General features: G+C 39.3%; 1 protein-coding gene across 19 annotated transcripts; it reads right to left on the minus strand.

Annotated features, from left to right (window-relative positions):
- Positions 1-354: 354 nt before the first annotated feature.
- LOC114412394 (cell division cycle protein 48 homolog) lies at positions 355-22,471 on the minus strand. 19 transcript variants are annotated; one of them, XM_028376269.1, is made up of 9 exons: positions 22,260-22,471; positions 21,729-21,991; positions 21,580-21,651; positions 21,394-21,498; positions 21,225-21,296; positions 2,771-3,328; positions 1,166-1,295; positions 979-1,052; positions 355-811 (listed from the first exon to the last, which is right to left on the minus strand). In XM_028376269.1, the coding sequence occupies exons 6-9, from the start codon at positions 3,313-3,315 to the stop codon at positions 775-777; spliced, it is 786 nt and encodes a 261-aa protein (XP_028232070.1). In that variant the 5' UTR covers positions 3,316-3,328; positions 21,225-21,296; positions 21,394-21,498; positions 21,580-21,651; positions 21,729-21,991; positions 22,260-22,471; the 3' UTR covers positions 355-774. The 19 variants fall into 19 exon arrangements, 18 of the variants coding, with proteins under 18 accessions (XP_028232070.1, XP_028232062.1, XP_028232069.1 ...); XM_028376261.1 differs by having other exon boundaries at positions 21,225-21,498; positions 21,729-21,759; positions 21,942-21,991; positions 22,260-22,470; XM_028376268.1 differs by having other exon boundaries at positions 2,771-3,486; positions 22,260-22,468.

Below are 22,471 nucleotides of genomic sequence, written 5' to 3' on the forward strand. Positions count from 1 at the left end.
GAGTAAACAACCAATTTCTTCTTCACATGAGAAGTTTGAATTTGATTGTTTAATTTTTATCATTCCATTTTTTAATTTTTAATTTTGACTTCATAGCAAAGTTTAAGAGTGTCATTATTTATGTAATCTTTAAAATTTTACGACTTTTCTTTTCATTTTTTCTCTCATGTAATATGTTCACCATAGAGTTTAAGAGTGTAATTTGAAACTTTTGAGATTTTTTTTTCATTTTACTTTCCTCATCCTTTTTTCCTCATCCTTTTATTGTATCTATAACTTTTAATTTAGTTTGTATTTTAACATTATTTTATATTATTTGCCATTTCAATTATTAAGGTGAATTAAAGACTTGAAAAAAAGAAGGAAATGGTGGTGCACTATTCTCTTGAGATACAATGTTTTGATGAGTTTGTCTCAGCCTCCCAGGTGCACGCAACATGCGTTGATGATACTTTAGAACATTTCTAGGAAAAACCAACTTAGACATAGGAAAAACATCGTGTAACATCAACTCCTTAAATCATCTACAGATTTGACAACAAAATCATACAATTCCTTTCAACCCAGCCACATAATTTAATTCAACCTGGCCTGCATGGATGCGAAGTACAAAAATAGACCTGAGTAGCAATGGAATCAAGCTCATCAAAGAGGACACATGGAGCTGATTGTCTGGCCTTGTCAAAAATTTCTCGAACATTGGCTTCACTTTCACCAAACCACATAGTGAGCAATTCTGGGCCCCTCACACTGATGAAATTAGCTTGACATTCATTAGCAATTGCTTTGGCCAACAAAGTTTTTCCACATCCTGGAGGACCATAGAAGAGAACCCCTTTTAATGGTGACATACCAAACTTCTCAAATTTTTCTAGGTGCTCCACAGGATATTGAACAGTCTACATACATAAATGCAAAATCATTTCAGATTAAATTGATATAAAACTAAGTAAAAATGTTTAACCAAGAATAGCAGACCTCTTGCAGCTCACGCTTGACATTTTCAAGGCCTCCAATATCCTCCCACAGCTGACATTAGGCACCTCAACAACCTATCAACAAAGATTGCTAATTAGGGGAAATAACAACAAAGACAGAAAGCCTCACCAGCTAAATAATAATTTAAATTTAAAAGAATTAAAAAGAATAAAAAAAAACTACTAACAGTTTCTCGTAAAGCAAATGGATTGCTTGTTCCCAGAGCAGTATGGAAATGCTCATTTGAAACTGCCATAGAATTCAGTACTTCAGCATCAATACTCTCATCTTCCAAATCAATGACATCCATCTTCTCCCTGATGCATTGAAGAGCAGCTTCAGTGCAAAGGGCAGTAAGGTCAGCATCAACATATCCATGAGTATCTTTTGCAATTCTCTCTAGATCAACCTACAGTAGGAGAACCAGTACAGTAAGTTAGACATACCAAAAATTGATAAAGAAAAAATCACAAAAATCCACCAACAGAAATGGAAGTTAAGAATGCTGAATTTACAGCATCTGAAAGCTTCATGTTTTTGGTATGTACGCGAAGGACTTCAAGTCTTCCAACTTCATCAGGAACACCAATATCAATTTCACTATCAAATCTACCAGACCTTTTCAATGCAGGGTCAATGCTATTTGGTCGATTTGTAGGCAGTGGCAATGAAATTAACCTCAACTATATATCAAAGGATATCCACCTCATATGCCGCTTGGGGCTATAATCTACACATAAAGGAACAACTAAAAATCTATTGAGGAACAGGTAGAGAAACTAAAGCCACCAATAAGTGTAAAATGCTCAGATCAAAGATAGCCCACCAATAAAAATGAGATTTTTATTATATATGTATGCAAAATTATGAAAGGAAAGGTATGTTTGTTTGATAATCCTAGCTGTCAAGGAATTACTTTTTATAACCATTAGATTAAAAAAATAAGAGGTGATATAAGGAGTAACAAATTTGTCTAGATATAAAAATATAAAATCAGTGAAATAAAAAGTAACAAATTTGTTTAGATGCCTGCAAGAATATTAATAAATTTATAGATTCCTGTAATATAAATATGTCTAGATATAAAAATATAAAATAAGTGAAATATTATTAAACTATATACTGATTTGGGAGAATAAGTTTTCCAGCATTTCCTCTTAGCCCTCCAAGCTATTCCTCATAGGACTGAAGCAAAATACATAGGGACAAATAATTAAAGAAACATGTAATGAAAGTGTTAATGTTACTACAAAAGAATGCATGGGAAAAGATGGGAATGAAGTGCCAAATTTTTTTAACAATGAAATGGGAACCATTCTTCAAAACTTTCAGTCTAAGACTCAAAATATGTTCCCAACGGGGGCTTAAGATCTTCCTTTCCAAGCATTTTGAAGCAACATGTGCAATGAAAGTGAGCCAAAAGTTTACAACTACCAAACCAAAGTCAAAACAGAATCATCTGAAGATGATTGAATGAAGGTAGTAGTTGAACAAAGGTCATATTGATTTTTCCAAATGATCAAATCCAACAAATACAGTATATAAGTTGCATCTGAAGTATTGAAGTAGATGATGCGAGACTCTCCAACATAATAAAAAATTTCAGTTGTGGAAGATATTTTAGAAAAATAGTTACAGATATACTATGTTCCCTTAACAAAAATTTCAATGTAATGATATCATCTCACCACAAATTAGATATTGTCCCAAGAAATTAGTTATCCACCATTATTAAGTCCTAACATGTGCAAGTGCTGATAATAATAAAAGTAGTATTACTATTATCACAAACCTACAAACTGCAGGAAATTCTTCAGCTTCGGGTGGATGAGGTGCCAAGGAAAATGCAAGTGTATCCCTCCAATCAGCAGAAGGGTCTTCAAAAAGAGTATAATAGGAAAGATAAGCAACTTTTCGGCTTACTTTGCGAGTGTAGTACTCTTTCCTCGCCTTTGCATCTTGGTGGTGAAACCTGCAAGTTCCTTTGATCATCTCATCCAAAACATGAGTTGGAATTCCATGATTTATAACCTGAAAGAAGCCCCACTTCTCACATGCATATCTAACTTTTCCCACAACATGATCTCTCAAAATAGGATCATCATGGATGCCTGTGAGGTCAATTATGGGGATGCTGATCTTTGAATTTGATGCACTGGTTACGCCATCATTGAGATTAGAGTTTTCACAATAGAACATAAGTGGAACTTTTGTTACACCATTTTCTACCAGTCCTTGGACACCAGTCTTTGAATCATCAAATGCCTTGATTTCACTTTTCCTGTCATAACTTGAAACCGTTCCTGCCTCCAACTTATCCGTGCTTGTGGCTGCCATATTTAGAGGCTTTCTATGCACCAAATCATTGTAATGGAAGTAAGTATGAAGTGTTCAAAACACAAGCATTGAAGAGTGAGTATATCAAACAGAGAATGAAGAATTTTTTCCCTGGAGTTTTCCTAGACAGTGAATAGATTGGAGGCATGCTTGTTTATTTCTCAGGATGCCCTGCATATAATTATAGGGAAACTAAATCATTGAAACTACTATTCAATAAAGTGACTTGATAAGGATCATTTTTTTTTATTTAGTTGAAGCATATCTCACTTTTTCCTAAAAAGAAAAATTCTATAGCTCACACATAAAGCTAAAACATGGTTCCTTACCTGTCACTGGTGTATTTTAAAAACTGAGGAACATAGAACTACAAATAACTATGTCATACCCCATTTTTGACCCGTCTTATTTCTTTTTTCTCGTCTTTTAAGCCGGAAATTTCCATCATTTCAGATGAAATTTCGGCAGGGAGGTATTTTAAAATACCTCATTTTTGTTTTGAAGACGCCCCTTTTTTTATTTATTTATTTACCTTTTTTTATTATTATTATTATTATTATTCTTAGTTATTATTTTCTTCTTTTTTTTTTTTTTTCTTTTATTAAGTGTTTTTATTATTTCCGTTTTTTATTAATATCTTTATTAGTATCTTCTTTTCGTTTTTTATTTTATTTTTATTTTATTTTATTTTATTTTATTTTTGCTGTTTTATATTTTGTTTTTTTTCCTTTCCTTTTTTTTCCTTTTTCTTCTTTTCGGTCTTTTTGGTCCAGGCCCAGAGGGGCTCTTCGTTTTTACCCTAATTATGTCCTTTAAATACTGCATTAATTACTGTGCATGTCAGAGAGAGAGGTGAATACAAACAGTCAGAGTGCCGGAACAGCTCAAGCCACCGCAAACCACCAACACAGCCTCCCTCAAGCCACCGCAAACCACCAACACAGCCTCCCTCAAGCCACCGAAAACCACCAACACAGCCTCCCTCAGGCCACCACCCACCACCGTTTTCACAAATCCGTACAAATCAACCACAAAAAAAAAACCAACAGAAACGAAATCCGAAACACATTCAACACCACAGATTCGTATTCCATAACCACAAATCACACGATTCGTACCCCAATCATCACACAGACCACGGAAGCCGAACCGGCATAAACCAAGATAATACGAACCCAGAACCATACACTACGCGGTCCTAACTCACCGGTTACCAGCCCAAAACCGTTTCAACCCAACCAAACACGAAAGAAAAGGGTAGGATTCTACCCGCTTTAAGTTTAGATCTAGGCTTGCTGTGTCGCGTTTTTTGAAAACGAACCTCAGATTCATAACGAGTGAGTGAAGAGGGTTCGAGAGGTAAAAAAAAGGGGGGACTTGAGCTACTCCGGCACGGTGGCGCCGCCAGCGGCCGCCGCGCCGGAGGGTGTTCTTGGCCGCTGAGAACCTCGGAGAGGAGGAGAGAGAAGAGAGAAAAAGAGAAGAGAGAAAAAGAGAAGAGAGAGAAAAAGCTTTTGAAAAATGAAAAAACCGGCCCCCTAGCCCTTATATAGAGGCTGGACCGGTTTGGTTTTTTTCCTTGAACCGAACCGGTCCGGTTCTCCCCTCTGGCCCGTTGGACTCGTCTCTGGCCCAGTTTCTTTTTTCTCTTTTTCTTCTTTTCTGATTCCTACTCTCACCCCCCCCTTTTCCTTACTGCACCCCTTTTCTTTTTTTTTTTTTTTTTTTTTACGCACCATATTTATTTTATGTCTTGCATTTTTTATTTTATGCATCATATTTAATTTTATGCCTCGCATTTTTATTTTCTTTATTCATTTTCCAGCACCATATCTATTTTACGTCTTGCATTTTATTTTCCAGTATCATATTTATTTTTTGTCTTGCACTTTTATTTTCTTTATTTTATGTACCCTATTTATTTTTGCCTTGCATTTTTATTTTTATGTCTCGCATTCTTTTTTAGCATCATATTTATTTTCTGTATTGCATTTTTATTTTCGTTTTATTTTATTTTCAGCATCATACTTATTTTGTGTCTTGCATTTTTTTTATTTTATTTTGTTTATTTTTTATTTTATGCATCATATTTACTTTATGTCTTGCATTTTTTATTTATTTTTAGCATCATGTTTATTTCATGTCTTGCATTTTTATTTTCATTTTTTTATTATTTTTTATTTATTTCCAGCATTATATTTATTTTTATGTCTTGCACTTTATTTTCTTTATTTATTTTATGCACCATATGTATTTATTGTTTTGTATTTCATGCATTTTATTATTTCTTCTAGCATATTTATTTTAATGCATTTGCAATTTTTATTTATTATTGCCAATTAGAATGTATCTAGGTCCAATGTAAATAAAAATAAAAAAAAAAATGAGAATCTGCACCGACACTCACATTTATTTTTATGTTTTCCGCCGAGGACGATCATGTGATTTGAACCATATCCGAGGAAAAGGACCCTCACTTGATCCAACGTCATTTTAAGGGATCCGGCGCGTTTAGACTTATCTCCGTATAACTAAAAAAAAAAAAAAAAAAAAAAAAAAAAGAAAGTCAAAAACCAAAAACTTTCCATAATCAAAATTTCAAAAAAAGGGGTCAATCTTTATCCTTTCTTTCTTAATCAAATCTTTAATCAATCTTTAATCAATCAAACTTTTTTTCAATTTAAAATCAATCGAACTCACTTCTTTTATTTCTTCTATGCCTTTTCGGCCTCTTACCTTGCCTAAACTCTTCTTTTTTTTTTTTTTTTTTTTTTTTTCGAACTTTAAAATCAATCAAAACCAACCACTCGACTTTCTACCCCGAACTACATGATTTTGATCCCATTCGGGTATGTAGGCAAAAGACTTTGTCTTTCCAAATCAATAAAAAATAAACAAAAACTTTTTCCTTCTCCTTTCTTTTGAACCCATCTCTTTAATCTTTCCACACTTGAGCATTTATTTCCAAATAAATAATCAATTTAGCATAAAGATAAAATAAGCAAGAGGTTCCTATAGAGTACTATAGACGTTTAGGGTGCTAGTACCTTCCCTTTGCGTAACCAACCCCCGGACCTTTTGATCTCTTAAAAAATAGGGTTTTTTCGAGCTTTCTCCCTTTTCTTCGGAAAAATAAAAGATCGGTGGTGATCTTAGAAAATGCGAGTCAATGCTAATCAATAGCTTGATATCCAAAAATCACCGCGACAGAAAAATGGCGACTCCACTGGGGATCACATTCCTAAGTGGGTTAAACCTATCTTGTTTTTCTTCATCTTTATGCTTTATTATTATTTGAAACTGTAAATACGTGCTTAAGTGTTTATCTCTTACGTGAGTGGTGAGATAAGTCCTACACCCGGACTTGAGGGAAACATAAGATAGGATGGTGGTATAATCATAGTGTCTTTCCGAGAGTGAGTTTCGGATGTGGCACATGTGATAACCCCGCTTAATGGAGGGATCTTGGGAATATTACTATGTTGGCATGAGTAGTCGTGTTCAGCATTGATATTTCCAAGCGACCTATGAAGTTGAGGACCTTTAGTTACCTTTAACCCATCTTAGCCTTTTAGGACGTAGTGCGGTGACTAATCAAGAGTAGTCTTGAATTAGTTGATACGCGATACTACACTCAAACGAGGCTTTCCTATGGACGTTGTTAGACCGGGAGTAGTCCCGTAATCCGACAATATCCGGAAGTGGTCAATGACTTTGGGAACTTGGTAGAACCCGTGATACAGGTACATATGAAACCATAGTCCTTACCAAACGGCGTGTTTACCCTTAACTCCTACATTTTGGACTTAACTTCACCATGTTTTCTCCGTACTTTGGCATAATCATGCATACATGCATCCATGCATAAACTCTTTTTTCATCCAAATTATCGAAGGACTTAGACAAGCTTTTTGTAAACTTTGTAGATATGGACATCCCACTGAGAAGCACTAGGAAGTACCTTTTCAAAAAAACAGACCTGTTGAGATTAAGGGAGCTAGCATCTTTAGTAAGTGATCCAGTTGATTTTCAAGCTCATCATGGGAAGTTGCTTAGAATTCTTAGAGTAGATGTTGAGGAAGGATGCCTAGAGACCCTGATTCAGTTCTATGACCCGCTCTACCATTGCTTCACATTTCCCGATTACCAGCTTGTCCCCACACTTGAAGAGTACTCCTACCTAGTTGGCTTACCTGTGCCAGACAAGATACCTTTCCATGGTTTTGAGCCTACCCCTAAACCCTCTGACATCGCAGCCGCCCTCCATCTTAAAACCTCCATCATCCAAGCAAACCTTACCTCTAAAGGAGGTCTCCAAGGTCTTCCCACCCACTTCCTCTACCAACAAGCCTCCATATTTGCTGAAGCAGCAAGTATACTTGCCTTCCATTCTATCCTAGCCCTCCTTATATATGGCCTTTTACTCTTCCCAAATGTTGACAACTTCATCGATATCAATGCCATTAAAATCTTTCTTACAAAGAACCCCGTACCCACTCTACTCGCCGATACCTACCATTCTATCCATGACCGTACCCAGGCTGGCCGGGGAACCATTTCTTGTTGTGCACCTTTACTCTATCAGTGGTTTACCTTCCACTTACCTCAATCCCGTGCCTTCAAGACCAATGATGACAAGCTTTCCTGGCCTCGCCGAATCATGACTCTTGACCCATCTGACATTGTTTGGTACCAAGCAGCTAGTGATGTTGGAGAGATTATTGTGAGTTGTGGTGAATATCCCAACGTACCTCTTTTGGGTATGCGTGGCGGAATTAGCTACAACCCACTCCTCGCTCGACGACAATTCGGGTACCCTATAAAGACAAAACCAAACAACCTTGCCTTGACTAATGAATTCTATCTTAACCATGGTGATCACTCGAACAAAAGGGAAAGATTCGCACAAGCTTGGAGCGCTATCCGCAGACTCAGCAGAAGTCAGTTGGGAAAGAAATCAGACTATGTGCACGAATCTTATACCCAGTGGGTTATTGATAGGACCAAGAGCTTTGGCCTACCCTACCGCTTACCTAGATACCTATCGTCCACCATCCCACCATCATCCTTGCCTATCCCCTTCGACACCAAGGAAGAGTTTCATGAACAATTAACCAAAGAAAGGCAAGAAAAAGAAACTTGGAAGAGGAGATGCCAGGAACTCGAGCAAGAGAATGAGACTTTGAAAGGGAAGATAGCCCAACAGAGCCGTGAGCTTTTTATCCAGAACCAGAGGATGATTGAGAAGGACGACTTGCTTCGTCGGAAAGACGCTTTGCTCCACCAAGATGCTAGAAGGAAGAGGAGGTTTATGGACTTGTTCTCCCGTGCACATTCAGATTCCGAGGACCCATCTACTCCGGGAGTTTGAGTCTGAAGTTCTTAGGACCTTATGTTTAGATTTTAGCTCCCGAAATCTCTGGACTTGAAAAAAAAAAAAAAAAAAAAAAAAATCTTTGTAATATTCCAATGCTTAAGTGAAGTGTTTCAGTTTATGATGTTTACAATTTCTCTAACAAGTTCTTCGATAATAATTTGTTCCCTTTCTTTTTGCATAAGCATAAGCATGCATCATGTTGCATTCATAGTTTCTAAATCGAGTCTCACACTGTGTTCACTACTTCAAAAGGGGGGGAGTCAATCAGCCACCGCCCAAGGAAAGTGGCCCGGCGAATTCTCCACAAACCAACTCGCATTTACAACACCAGGGCCAATCGGAAGAGGATGGATATAGTTGAACAAGAAAATCAGAGTCTCAGGGAGGAGGTTGCCACTTTACGAGAGGGAATGGATAGGTTGACGACCATGATGAGTGCACTCCTGTCAGCCCAGAACTCTCAAGCTGCCGCCGCTGCTGTAGAGCAGCCTTTGGTGAGCACAACCTCGCTATCTACAGTGACTTCTCCACCCCTCTTTTTGCCTCCAGGTTGTACATGGGGAATGCCACCTCCAGCCTGTGGAGGCCCCCAGCCCGCTGTATCTGAAGTTCCACCTCCTTTTGCTCAGCAGTCAGCACCGGTTCCGCAACCCAGTACCTCTTTCCCTCAAGCTGCAATGACTTATTCAGCTCCACTGATTCACACTATTCAACAAGAGGTTGAACCAATTTTCCAAGCTGAAAATGTTGTAGCCTTCGACAAGATGGAAGAACTCCAAGAAAGATTTGATGGTATGCAAAGGGAAGTCGAAGCCCTCCGAGGAAGAGATCTGTTCGGGAAGGACGCCTGTGAATTATGCTTGGTCCCAAATGTTACTATCCCTCACAAGTTCAAGGTGCCAGACTTCGAGAAGTATAAAGGGAACTCTTGTCCCCGCAGTCACTTGGTGATGTACGCGCGGAAAATGTCCATGTATACTGACAATCATAAGCTACTTATTCATTTCTTTCAGGACAGCCTGACTGGGGCCGCTCTGAAGTGGTATATGAATTTGGACAGCGCGAGCATTCGTACTTTCAATGACCTGGGTGAAGCGTTCATCCGGCAGTATAAGTACAATCTGGACATGGCCCCAGATCGTGATCAACTCCGTGCGATGACACAAAAAGAGAAGGAAACATTCAAGGAGTATGCCCAGCGTTGGAGGGAAGTGGCTGCCCAGATTGTCCCGCCGTTGGAAGAAAGGGAAATGACCAAAATATTTCTGAAGACCCTGAGCCAGTTTTATTACGAGAAAATGGTTGCAAGTGCACCAACAGACTTCACCGAAATGGTCAACATGGGGGTGCGATTAGAGGAAGGTGTCCGAGAGGGACATTTGACTGGGGAAAGTGCCCCTGCCGCAAGTAATGCCAAGAAGTTTGGAGGCCACTTTGCGAAGAAGAAAGATCAAGAGGTGGGAATGGTAGCTCATGGTAAGCCTCAGCAGAATTTCACCCCATATCGTCAGGTTGCGAATGTTGCATCCACTATCCCAAACCCATCATATCACCAACAAAGGCCACATTACCCCTACCCATACCCTCCACAACAATACCCTCCACAACAATACCCTCCACAACAATACCCTCCACAGCAATATCATCAGCCACAATACCCTCAAAAACAACAAAATCGCCCGCAGGCCCCCCAACAACCATATCACTCACAAAACCGCCAGAAAACAACCTTTGATCCAATCCCGATGAAATATGCTGACTTACTCCCCGCCCTGCTCGCCAAAAACCTTGTCCAGGTCAGAACACCCCCTCGTACACCAGATGTTTTACCTCCCTGGTTTCGTCATGATTTAACCTGCGCTTTCCACCAAGGGGCCCCAGGTCATGACGTTGAAAACTGCTATGTCCTGAAGAATGAAGTGCAAAAACTAGTCCGGGCCAACTTGCTATCCTTCAAAGATCAGAATCCCAATGTTCAGGCGAACCCTCTGCCGAACCATGGGCCTGCTGTCAACATGATACGAGATGGTGATGAAGACGGTGTCATCCTGAACGTCCAGCACGTTTGAACTCCCCTGGTCCCAATACATATCAAGATGTGCGAGGCAGCTCTGTTTGACCATGATCATGCAGCGTGTGAAATATGTCCTGTGAATGTAAAAGGATGCCCGAAGGTACAAGAGGACGTACAAGGGCTGATAGACAGCAGAGAACTTATCATCACGAGGAAGGACAAAGAAGTGTGCGTCATCACCCCCGAGTTTCAGCGGTTGGAAATAAGCTATAACAGTGGGGAATCAACTACTACTCCACTGGTGATTAGCTTGCCAGGACCTATGCCGTATGCTTCTCTAAAAGCGGTCCCTTACAAGTATAGTGCCACGATGTTGGAAGGTGGGCAGGAGGTGCCTTTGCCCTCTCTAACTCCTGCGATTTCTGTGGACAACATTGCTAGTGACGGTAAAGTTCTAAGGAATGGACGTGTTATCCCCACATTGTTTGCAAAGAAAGTGAATGATCCGGCAGTTAAACAGGCGACAGTGAATGGCCCCGGTACAAAGAATTCTGATCATGACGAAATTCTGAAACTGATCCAGAAGAGTGAGTATAAAGTAGTAGACCAGCTGTTGCAAACTCCCTCTAAGATATCCATTTTGTCTCTGCTATTGAACTCAGAAGCACACCGTGAGGCTCTAATGAAGGTGTTGGACCAAGCTTTTGTGGAGAGGGACGTGACTGTTAATCAATTGGACAGTATAGTAGGAAACATTACTGCCTGCAATAATTTAAGTTTTAGTGATGAAGAGCTTCCTGAGGAGGGGAGGAACCACAATCTGGCGTTACATATATCGGTGAACTGCAAGTCAGATGCTCTGTCGAATGTACTTGTGGACACTGGTTCCTCATTGAATGTAATGGCCAAATCCACATTAGATCAACTTTCCTACCAGGGGCCCCCCATGAGAAGAAGCGGGGTGGTTGTCAAAGCGTTTGATGGATCAAGAAAGTCCGTTATCGGGGAGGTCGATTTGCCCATTACAATTGGGCCGTTTGTTTTCCAAATTACATTCCAGGTGATGGATATCCAAGCCGCATACAGTTGCCTTTTGGGTAGGCCGTGGATCCATGAAGCGGGGGCCGTGACATCCACCTTGCATCAAAAGCTGAAGTTTGTCAGAAATGGGAGATTGATCACTGTGAGTGGAGAGGAAGCCTTGTTGGTTAGTCATTTGTCAGCTTTTTCCTTTATTGGTGCTGATGAAACAGAAGGAACCTCTTTCCAAGGACTGACTGTAGAAGGTAAAAAGCCAGAGAAGAATGAAGTGTCTTTTGCTACTTGGAAGAGCGCACAGAAAGTGGTGCAGGAGGGAACAGGTGTAGGATGGGGAAAAGTTGTGCAGTTAATAGAGAGTAAAAACCGTGAAGGACTAGGTTTTGCTTCCTCTGCAGGATCCGCAATGAACAGTGTTGGATCAAGCTCCATTACTAGCACCTTTTGTAGCGCCGGGTTCATCAACAACTCGCCAGAAGCCAATGCTGTCTTGGAAGATGTTCCTGAAAAGATAGTGCTTACATTTGTCACACCTGGAAAACTTGTCCGCAACTGGGACGCGGTTGACATCCCTTCAGTAGTTCATGCATCAAAGTAATGTGTCTTTGTTTTCTCTGTTTGTTTGTTTTTCAAAAAGATCCTTTCGTCTTGCCCAGGACGAAGGCGCAATCATGTAGGGCTGTTTTGTTTCAAGCACTACTCTTATTAATGGAAAATGTGGTTTATCCCGATATCTATGCTTATTGCTCTTTCTGGAAAATGGTAACACAAAAAACCCAAAATTATTTTATTTTTGCTTTCTGATTTCAAGTAATTATAAAAAAAAAAAAAAAGTCTGCATTGTTCACTCATTTTCTAAAGTCAATCATCAATCATATGCAGACTAGGCATTTATGAGCCCGTTGAACATAATAACCCTGCACTCTCTCCCAACTTCGAATCTCCTGTCTACGAGGCTGAAGAGGAGGAGGATGATGAAATCCCGGAGGAACTTGCTCGGTTATTGGAATATGAAAAGAAAACCATTCGGCCTCATGAGGAGGTAGTAGAGGTGATTAACTTGGGAACCGAGGAAGATAAGAAGGAAGTCAAGATTGGGGCATCGCTTGAGGCAACTGTCAAACGAAGGGTGATTGAATTACTCAAAGAATATGCCGATGTGTTCGCATGGTCGTACCAGGATATGCCCGGCTTGGATCCCCGTATTGTGGAGCACCGTTTGCCTTTGAAGCCCGAATGCCCACCGGTCAAGCAGAAATTGAGAAGAACTCGCCCTGACATGGCTCTCAAGATCAAAGAGGAAGTACAGAAGCAGATCGATGCAGGTTTTCTTGTCACATCAGAGTATCCTCAATGGTTAGCCAACATAGTGCCTGTTCCAAAGAGGGACGGCAAGGTCAGGATGTGCGTTGACTACCGGGATTTGAACAAGGCTAGTCCAAAAGATGACTTTCCTCTACCTCACGTCGACGTATTGGTTGACAGCGCTGCAAAGTCCAAGGTTTTCTCCTTCATGGACGGTTTCTCTGGGTACAATCAGATCAAGATGGCAGTTGAAGACAGAGAAAAGACATCTTTCATCACGCCTTGGGGCACCTTTTGTTACAGGGTAATGCCTTTTGGGTTGATAAATGCAGGTGCCACTTACCAAAGAGGCATGACCACTCTCTTTCATGACATGATGCACAAAGAGATAGAAGTGTACGTGGATGATATGATTGTCAAGTCAGGCACTGAAGAAGAACATGTCGAGTACTTGCTGAAGATGTTTCAACGGCTGAGAAAGTACCAACTTCGACTGAATCCCAACAAATGTACCTTTGGTGTTAGATCTGGAAAACTCTTGGGCTTCATTGTCAGTCAGAAAGGTATTGAAGTAGATCCTGACAAAGTCAAGGCCATTAGAGAAATGCCGATTCCACAAACAGAGAAACAAGTGAGAGGTTTTCTTGGGCGTCTAAATTACATTTCTCGTTTCATCTCGCACATGACAGCCACGTGCGGACCTATATTCAAGTTGCTTCGAAAAAATCAAGGGGTTGTTTGGACCGAAGATTGTCAAAAGGCTTTTGATAGTATCAAGAATTATCTGCTAGAACCTCCAATCCTTATACCGCCAGTTGAAGGAAGGCCTCTGATTATGTACTTGACTGTGTTAGAAGATTCTATGGGCTGTGTGCTCGGACAACAGGATGAGACCGGAAGGAAAGAGCATGCCATCTACTACTTGAGCAAGAAGTTTACAGATTGTGAGTCCAGGTACTCCCTACTTGAGAAAACTTGTTGTGCACTAGCCTGGGCTGCCAAGCGTCTTCGCCACTACATGATTAACCACACCACCTGGCTAATATCCAAAATGGACCCGATCAAGTATATCTTTGAGAAACCCGCTCTGACAGGAAGAATTGCTCGTTGGCAGATGTTGTTATCCGAGTATGATATCGAATACCACACTCAGAAGGCAATTAAGGGAAGTGTCCTTGCTGATCATTTGGCTCACCAACCAATTGAGGACTATCAACCCATCAAGTTTGACTTTCCTGATGAAGAGATTATGCACTTGAAGATGAAGGATTGTGATGAACCATTGCTTGGAGAAGGTCCAGATCCCGAGTCTAGATGGGGTTTGATTTTTGATGGAGCCGTGAATGTCTTTGGTAATGGAATTGGGGCAGTTATTATCACTCCGGAAGGTAATCATCTCCCTTTCGCTGCAAGGTTACAGTTCGATTGCACCAACAATATGGCAGAATATGAAGCATGTATCCTGGGCATTGGGAAAGCCATCGACTTGAGAATCAAGAACCTTGACATTTACGGGGATTCAGCTCTCGTAATCAACCAAATCAAAGGAGAATGGGAAACTCGCCACCCCGGCTTGATTCCATACAAAGATTATGCAAAGCGTTTGCTAACCTTCTTCAACGAAGTGGAGCTTCACCACATCCCTCGTGATGAGAACCAGATGGCAGATGCATTGGCAACTTTATCCTCCATGTACGAAGTGAGTCACCGGAACAATTTGCCAACAATCAGAATTCAGCGCCTCGAGAGGCCCGCTCACGTATTTGCAGTCGAAGAGGTTGTTGATGATAAAACCTGGTTCCATGATATCAAGTGTTTCCTCCAAAGTCAGGAATATCCATCTGGAGCATCCAACAAAGACAGGAGAACTTTGAGAAGATTGTCTGGTAATTTCTTCCTAAATGGGGACGTTTTGTACAAAAGAAACTTTGACATGGTACTACTCAGGTGTGTAGATAAGCAAGAAGCAGAACTTTTGATGCATGAGGTACATGAAGGCTCCTTTGGAACTCACTCCAATGGACATGCAATGGCTAGGAAGTTGTTGAGAGCAGGTTACTACTGGATGTCGATGGAAACAGATTGTTGCAAGCATGCTAGGAAGTGCCACAAATGCCAGATTTATGCTGACAGAATTCACGTACCACCAACTACACTTAATGTTCTTTCTTCTCCGTGGCCCTTCTCTATGTGGGGCATTGATATGATTGGTAGAATCGAACCGAAAGCTTCAAACGGACATCGTTTCATTCTAGTGGCTATTGATTACTTCACCAAGTGGGTTGAAGCAGCATCTTATGCAAATGTGACTAAGCAAGTTGTGGTCCGCTTTATCAAGAATCAGATCATCTGCCGTTATGGTGTGCCCAACAGAATCATCACAGATAATGGAACGAACTTGAATAACAAGATGATGAAAGATTTGTGCGAAGAGTTCAAGATTGAGCATCACAATTCTTCTCCTTACAGACCTCAGATGAATGGCGCAGTTGAAGCTGCAAACAAGAATATCAAGAAGATAATGCAGAAGATGGTGGTCACATACAAAGACTGGCATGAGATGCTACCGTATGCTTTGCATGGGTATCGCACTTCAGTGCGTACTTCAACAGGGGCAACCCCCTTCTCTTTGGTGTATGGTATGGAAGCAGTACTCCCTGTGGAGGTTGAGATTCCATCAATGAGAGTTCTAATGGAGGCCCAGTTATCAGAAGCTGAATGGTGCCAAAGCAGATATGATCAGTTGAATCTAATTGAAGAAAAACGCATGAAAGCCTTGTGCCACGGACAACTTTATCAACAGAGGATGAAGCAAGCTTTCGACAAGAAGGTTCGTCCTCGTGTGTTTCAAGAAGGAGATCTTGTGCTCAAGAAGGTTTTATCTTTCCAACCCGATTCTAGGGGCAAGTGGACGCCTAATTACGAAGGCCCATATGTCGTCAAGAGAACTTTCTCTGGTGGTGCGCTGATTCTTACGACTATGGATGGGGATGAGCTCCCTCGTCCCGTGAATGCGGATGCAGTCAAGAAATACTTTGTCTAAAAGTAAAAGAACAGCTCGGTAAGTCGAAAACCCGAAAGGGCGGCTTAGGCAAAAATGAGCGTCTCGGTGGGTCGAAAACCCGAAAGGGCGGCCCAGGCAAAAATTAGAGACATCAAACAGAAAAATAATTAGCCTGATAGGTCGAAAACCCGAAAGGGCGATCTATGCAAAAGTTAAGGACCAAAAGACAAAGTAACTGCATCGAGCTGATCTTCGTTCATTTGAGGCACAATGGAATGTCAGGGAGACCCTGAATCTGAAGCATCCAAACAGTAGAATTCAAGGTTGTCAGAGGGAACAACGGTTATTGTGTTCAATGAACCTTCGATTGATATTTACCATTTTCCAAACTTTGTAAGATCAGTGGAGCCATGCCATTGGCAGGTCACCACTCTTTCAAATAAATTTGAGCCTGTTGCCTTTCATTTGGAATTCTCATTTATTCAGCTTATAAAGCCTTTCCTTTTTTATGGTAGCATTTGAAACAAAATATTTCTCAAAATCATAAATTTTCTTTCATGTCTTTTTTGAGAAGCACAAACAACAAAACACTTTTTCTTTGAACTCGTGAATAGGTGAAGGGTGCGTCAACAGCTACCCTGAGAATGGATAAACCTTGCAGGTTGCACGTGGTCAATTGCTTTTTTTTTTTTCAAAAAAAAAAAAAAAATAATAATAATAATAATAATAATAAATAAATAAATATAATAAGCATGACCACAGAAGCACCAGCTCTTCTACCATGTTTTTTGGATTGGCACGTTCTCCCCAAGAAATGTTTATTCCCCATCAGTTGCTGCGGGCTTTACCCCGTCACTATTTTGATACACCCTAGTGGCATCATCCCCATTGAAGATTGCCGAGTGTTTGTGATGCGACGTCGGGTCACTTTCAATCTTACTTGTCCAATCTTGTTCCACCAAATTTATCATTCATACAATCATACAAGTCAATCCTCCATACGGTCAAACAAGTCGTGTCGTTATTCAGGCATTCATACATTCATGCATATACACATTCATGCATATACAATAAAGACAATATCATGCATACATGGCTGCATTAACCATCATGAGTCTTGCTTCAATCATCTGTTCATTTCAATCAATCATGAATAATTTGTAACCCTCTATTTCCCCCCAAGTGTCATCCCCAGTGTGTCTGATCCGAAGATGTCACCCTCTCTCCGCCAAGTGGCAATTTCTTTAATGAACAGCTTGTGCATCATTTGCCTCTGTTTCATGTCATCAGTTGACTAGTTCGGCAATAACCCGGACAGTTGACATTTATCTTTGTTTCTTATCAGTTGATTAGTTCGGCAATAACCCGAACAGTTGACATTTATCTTTGTTTCTTGTCAGTTGACTAGTTCGGCAATAACCTGAACAGTTGACATTTATCTTTGTTTCTTGTCAGTTGACTAGTTCGGCAATAACCTGAACAGTTGACATTTATCTTTGTTTCTTGTCAGTTGACTAGTTCGGCAATAACCTGAACAGTTGACATTTATCTTTGTTTCTTATCAGTTGGCTAGTTCGGCAATAACCCGGACAGTTGACATTTATCTTTGTTTCTTGTCAGTTGACTAGTTCGGCAATAACCCGGACAGTTGATATTTATCTTTGTTTCTTATCAGTTGGCTAGTTCGGCAATAACCCGGACAGTTGATATTTATCTTTGTTTCTTATCAGTTGGCTAGTTCGGCAATAACCCGGACAGTTGATATTTATCTTTGTTTTTTGTCAGATTGGCTAGTTCGGCAATAACCCGGACAGTTGATATTTACCTTTGTTTTTTGTCAAATTGGCTAGTTCGGCAATAACCCGGACAGTTGATATTTACCTTTGTTTTTTGTCAGTTGGCTAGTTCGGCAATAACCCGAACAATTGACATTTATCTTCAATTCTGGTCAGTTGGCTAGTTCGGCAATAACCCGAACATCTGACATTTATCTTTGTTCCTTTGTCGTCAGTGGCAGTTCGTCGTCAACCCGAACAGCTGACATTTACCCCCAATAAAACCATGTGATCCCCAGTCGGACCCCTTTTCTTTAACAAAATCGGGTACCATTTGGTTTTGTTATTCCCAGTCGAGCCATTTACCTCGTCTTGCATTCATACTTGCATCGCAAGCATTCGCAACATTACGTGCATAACAGTGCATTCATAGCATTTTGTAATTGAAATTGGTCAAAAATGGTGTACTCTGTATTTAAATCTCTTCGACCCGTCGCTTTAAAAGTTTCACTTTTAAATCTCCGTAACGAAGAGACTTAAATAGGGGCATCTGTCATACCCCATTTTTGACCCGTCTTATTTCTTTTTTCTCGTCTTTTAAGCCGGAAATTTCCATCATTTCAGATGAAATTTCGGCAGGGAGGTATTTTAAAATACCTCATTTTTGTTTTGAAGACGCCCCTTTTTTTATTTATTTATTTACCTTTTTTTATTATTATTATTATTATTATTCTTAGTTATTATTTTCTTCTTTTTTTTTTTTTTTTCTTTTATTAAGTGTTTTTATTATTTCCGTTTTTTATTAATATCTTTATTAGTATCTTCTTTTCGTTTTTTATTTTATTTTTATTTTATTTTATTTTATTTTATTTTTGCTGTTTTATATTTTGTTTTTTTTCCTTTCCTTTTTTTTCCTTTTTCTTCTTTTCGGTCTTTTTGGTCCAGGCCCAGAGGGGCTCTTCGTTTTTACCCTAATTATGTCCTTTAAATACTGCATTAATTACTGTGCATGTCAGAGAGAGAGGTGAATACAAACAGTCAGAGTGCCGGAACAGCTCAAGCCACCGCAAACCACCAACACAGCCTCCCTCAAGCCACCGCAAACCACCAACACAGCCTCCCTCAAGCCACCGAAAACCACCAACACAGCCTCCCTCAGGCCACCACCCACCACCGTTTTCACAAATCCGTACAAATCAACCACAAAAAAAAAAAACCAACAGAAACGAAATCCGAAACACATTCAACACCACAGATTCGTATTCCATAACCACAAATCACACGATTCGTACCCCAATCATCACACAGACCACGGAAGCCGAACCGGCATAAACCAAGATAATACGAACCCAGAACCATACACTACGCGGTCCTAACTCACCGGTTACCAGCCCAAAACCGTTTCAACCCAACCAAACACGAAAGAAAAGGGTAGGATTCTACCCGCTTTAAGTTTAGATCTAGGCTTGCTGTGTCGCGTTTTTTGAAAACGAACCTCAGATTCATAACGAGTGAGTGAAGAGGGTTCGAGAGGTAAAAAAAAGGGGGGACTTGAGCTACTCCGGCACGGTGGCGCCGCCAGCGGCCGCCGCGCCGGAGGGTGTTCTTGGCCGCTGAGAACCTCGGAGAGGAGGAGAGAGAAGAGAGAAAAAGAGAAGAGAGAAAAAGAGAAGAGAGAGAAAAAGCTTTTGAAAAATGAAAAAACCGGCCCCCTAGCCCTTATATAGAGGCTGGACCGGTTTGGTTTTTTTCCTTGAACCGAACCGGTCCGGTTCTCCCCTCTGGCCCGTTGGACTCGTCTCTGGCCCAGTTTCTTTTTTCTCTTTTTCTTCTTTTCTGATTCCTACTCTCACCCCCCCTTTTCCTTACTGCACCCCTTTTCTTTTTTTTTTTTTTTTACGCACCATATTTATTTTATGTCTTGCATTTTTTATTTTATGCATCATATTTAATTTTATGCCTCGCATTTTTATTTTCTTTATTCATTTTCCAGCACCATATCTATTTTACGTCTTGCATTTTATTTTCCAGTATCATATTTATTTTTTGTCTTGCACTTTTATTTTCTTTATTTTATGTACCCTATTTATTTTTGCCTTGCATTTTTATTTTTATGTCTCGCATTCTTTTTTAGCATCATATTTATTTTCTGTATTGCATTTTTATTTTCGTTTTATTTTATTTTCAGCATCATACTTATTTTGTGTCTTGCATTTTTTTTATTTTATTTTGTTTATTTTTTATTTTATGCATCATATTTACTTTATGTCTTGCATTTTTTATTTATTTTTAGCATCATGTTTATTTCATGTCTTGCATTTTTATTTTCATTTTTTTATTATTTTTTATTTATTTCCAGCATTATATTTATTTTTATGTCTTGCACTTTATTTTCTTTATTTATTTTATGCACCATATGTATTTATTGTTTTGTATTTCATGCATTTTATTATTTCTTCTAGCATATTTATTTTAATGCATTTGCAATTTTTATTTATTATTGCCAATTAGAATGTATCTAGGTCCAATGTAAATAAAAATAAAAAAAAATGAGAATCTGCACCGACACTCACATTTATTTTTATGTTTTCCGCCGAGGACGATCATGTGATTTGAACCATATCCGAGGAAAAGGACCCTCACTTGATCCAACGTCATTTTAAGGGATCCGGCGCGTTTAGACTTATCTCCGTATAACTAAAAAAAAAAAAAAAAAAAAAGAAAGTCAAAAACCAAAAACTTTCCATAATCAAAATTTCAAAAAAAGGGGTCAATCTTTATCCTTTCTTTCTTAATCAAATCTTTAATCAATCTTTAATCAATCAAACTTTTTTTCAATTTAAAATCAATCGAACTCACTTCTTTTATTTCTTCTATGCCTTTTCGGCCTCTTACCTTGCCTAAACTCTTCTTTTTTTTTTTTTTTTTTTTTTTTTTTTTCGAACTTTAAAATCAATCAAAACCAACCACTCGACTTTCTACCCCGAACTACATGATTTTGATCCCATTCGGGTATGTAGGCAAAAGACTTTGTCTTTCCAAATCAATAAAAAATAAACAAAAACTTTTTCCTTCTCCTTTCTTTTGAACCCATCTCTTTAATCTTTCCACACTTGAGCATTTATTTCCAAATAAATAATCAATTTAGCATAAAGATAAAATAAGCAAGAGGTTCCTATAGAGTACTATAGACGTTTAGGGTGCTAGTACCTTCCCTTTGCGTAACCAACCCCCGGACCTTTTGATCTCTTAAAAAATAGGGTTTTTTCGAGCTTTCTCCCTTTTCTTCGGAAAAATAAAAGATCGGTGGTGATCTTAGAAAATGCGAGTCAATGCTAATCAATAGCTTGATATCCAAAAATCACCGCGACAAACTACATGATGTGTCTTGCAAACCTGAAAGGGGTTGAAACAATCGAATCCAAATGTGACAATTGAATCCAGCACAGCAGGGGCGAAAGCACAAACCTGAAACAATTGAATCTAGCGCAACAGCAACAATAACACGAAGAGAAAATGAAGAGAAAAAAATAAATTTGAGTGAGTTGCATGAAGAGAAAAAAACCATCACTTTTTTTGACTGGTGTCTCTTCAAAAAGGAATAGAGAACAATAAATCACTTGGCACAGGGAACCACAAGATAACCCTGAAGCAATCTTTCATTTGTGACCTGCATTCATGAAGGGGTAATGATAACGATAACTATGATGGAAAAAAATGCAGATATTATGATAAAGTGGGGAGACATCACCTTGGTTCTCCCATCATCTACATCAATATAGACAGGAGTTGTCTGAAATTGCAAACGGGCAAGATCCTCAACCTGTATTTTAAGAGAGAAATATTATTTGGAACCAAAAACAATAAGCAAGCGATACACTTACATTTCCTTATTCTTACTTTCAAGCATGGGGAAGGTGAACTTGAGTTCCTGAAATACAATCACGACCAAATAAAATAGCTTCACAGCAAAGACAATAGCATCTAAAACTCAGAGTGACCACTTTCCAGCAAACAACAACACAATTGATTCACGACTACACATTCCTTCAAATGATCACAGGAGGTCAATGTTTTAACTGCAAGTGGTCACGTATTCGTGAGTGCACGAACCATTCAGAACGCAAATGTCGAAACCCATTAATCCAAATTGCAAAATTCCACTGCCAAATACACACAATCCAAAACCCAAATCAAAATCAAAAACCCTAAACCAAAAACCACAACAACAAAAAATTTAGACCTATCACACTAAAATTACCCAGAGTCCATACATACCCATGCACAAAGTTTCAAGATTCACAAAGGGGAAAAATCAAAGGGTAGTAAAAGACAAAACCCTAGAACAAAAAAACCAACCTTTATCTTACCCCAAATGAAAAACAACAACAGCACCAGAAGTAAGAGACAGAGAGAGAGAGAGAGGAATACCAAAAACGCAGCGATGCTAGGACTAAAAGGTGGCCATGAAATCAACACCACCAAAGTGAGTCAAAAACTTCTAGAAAACGTGCAAAAGAAATGCAAAGAACAATAAAAAAATCTCAACTTCAGATTTTTTTTTGTATTTTAGAATTCTCCAAGGTTCCCGTGTGTACTGCAAAGAGAGAAATGGAGAGATAAAACAATTTTGGAGAAAAAAA

The sequence above is a fragment of the Glycine soja genome, chromosome 5 (assembly GCF_004193775.1).
Source record: "Glycine soja cultivar W05 chromosome 5, ASM419377v2, whole genome shotgun sequence".
NCBI lineage: Eukaryota > Viridiplantae > Streptophyta > Magnoliopsida > Fabales > Fabaceae > Glycine > Glycine soja.

Excerpts from the sequence above, each read along its gene's own strand:
- LOC114412394 (XM_028376260.1), bottom strand. The coding sequence starts at position 21,379 with ATGCAACTCACTCAAATTTATTTTTTTCTCTTCATTTTCTCTTCGTGT. Across the intron at positions 3,329-21,224 it reads ATTGTTTCAACCCCTTTCAG|AAAGCCTCTAAATATGGCAG; the intron begins GTTTGCAAGACA and ends TTTGGTGCATAG. Across the intron at positions 1,053-1,165 it reads CATTTGCTTTACGAGAAACT|GTTGTTGAGGTGCCTAATGT; the intron begins GTTAGTAGTTTT and ends CTTTGTTGATAG.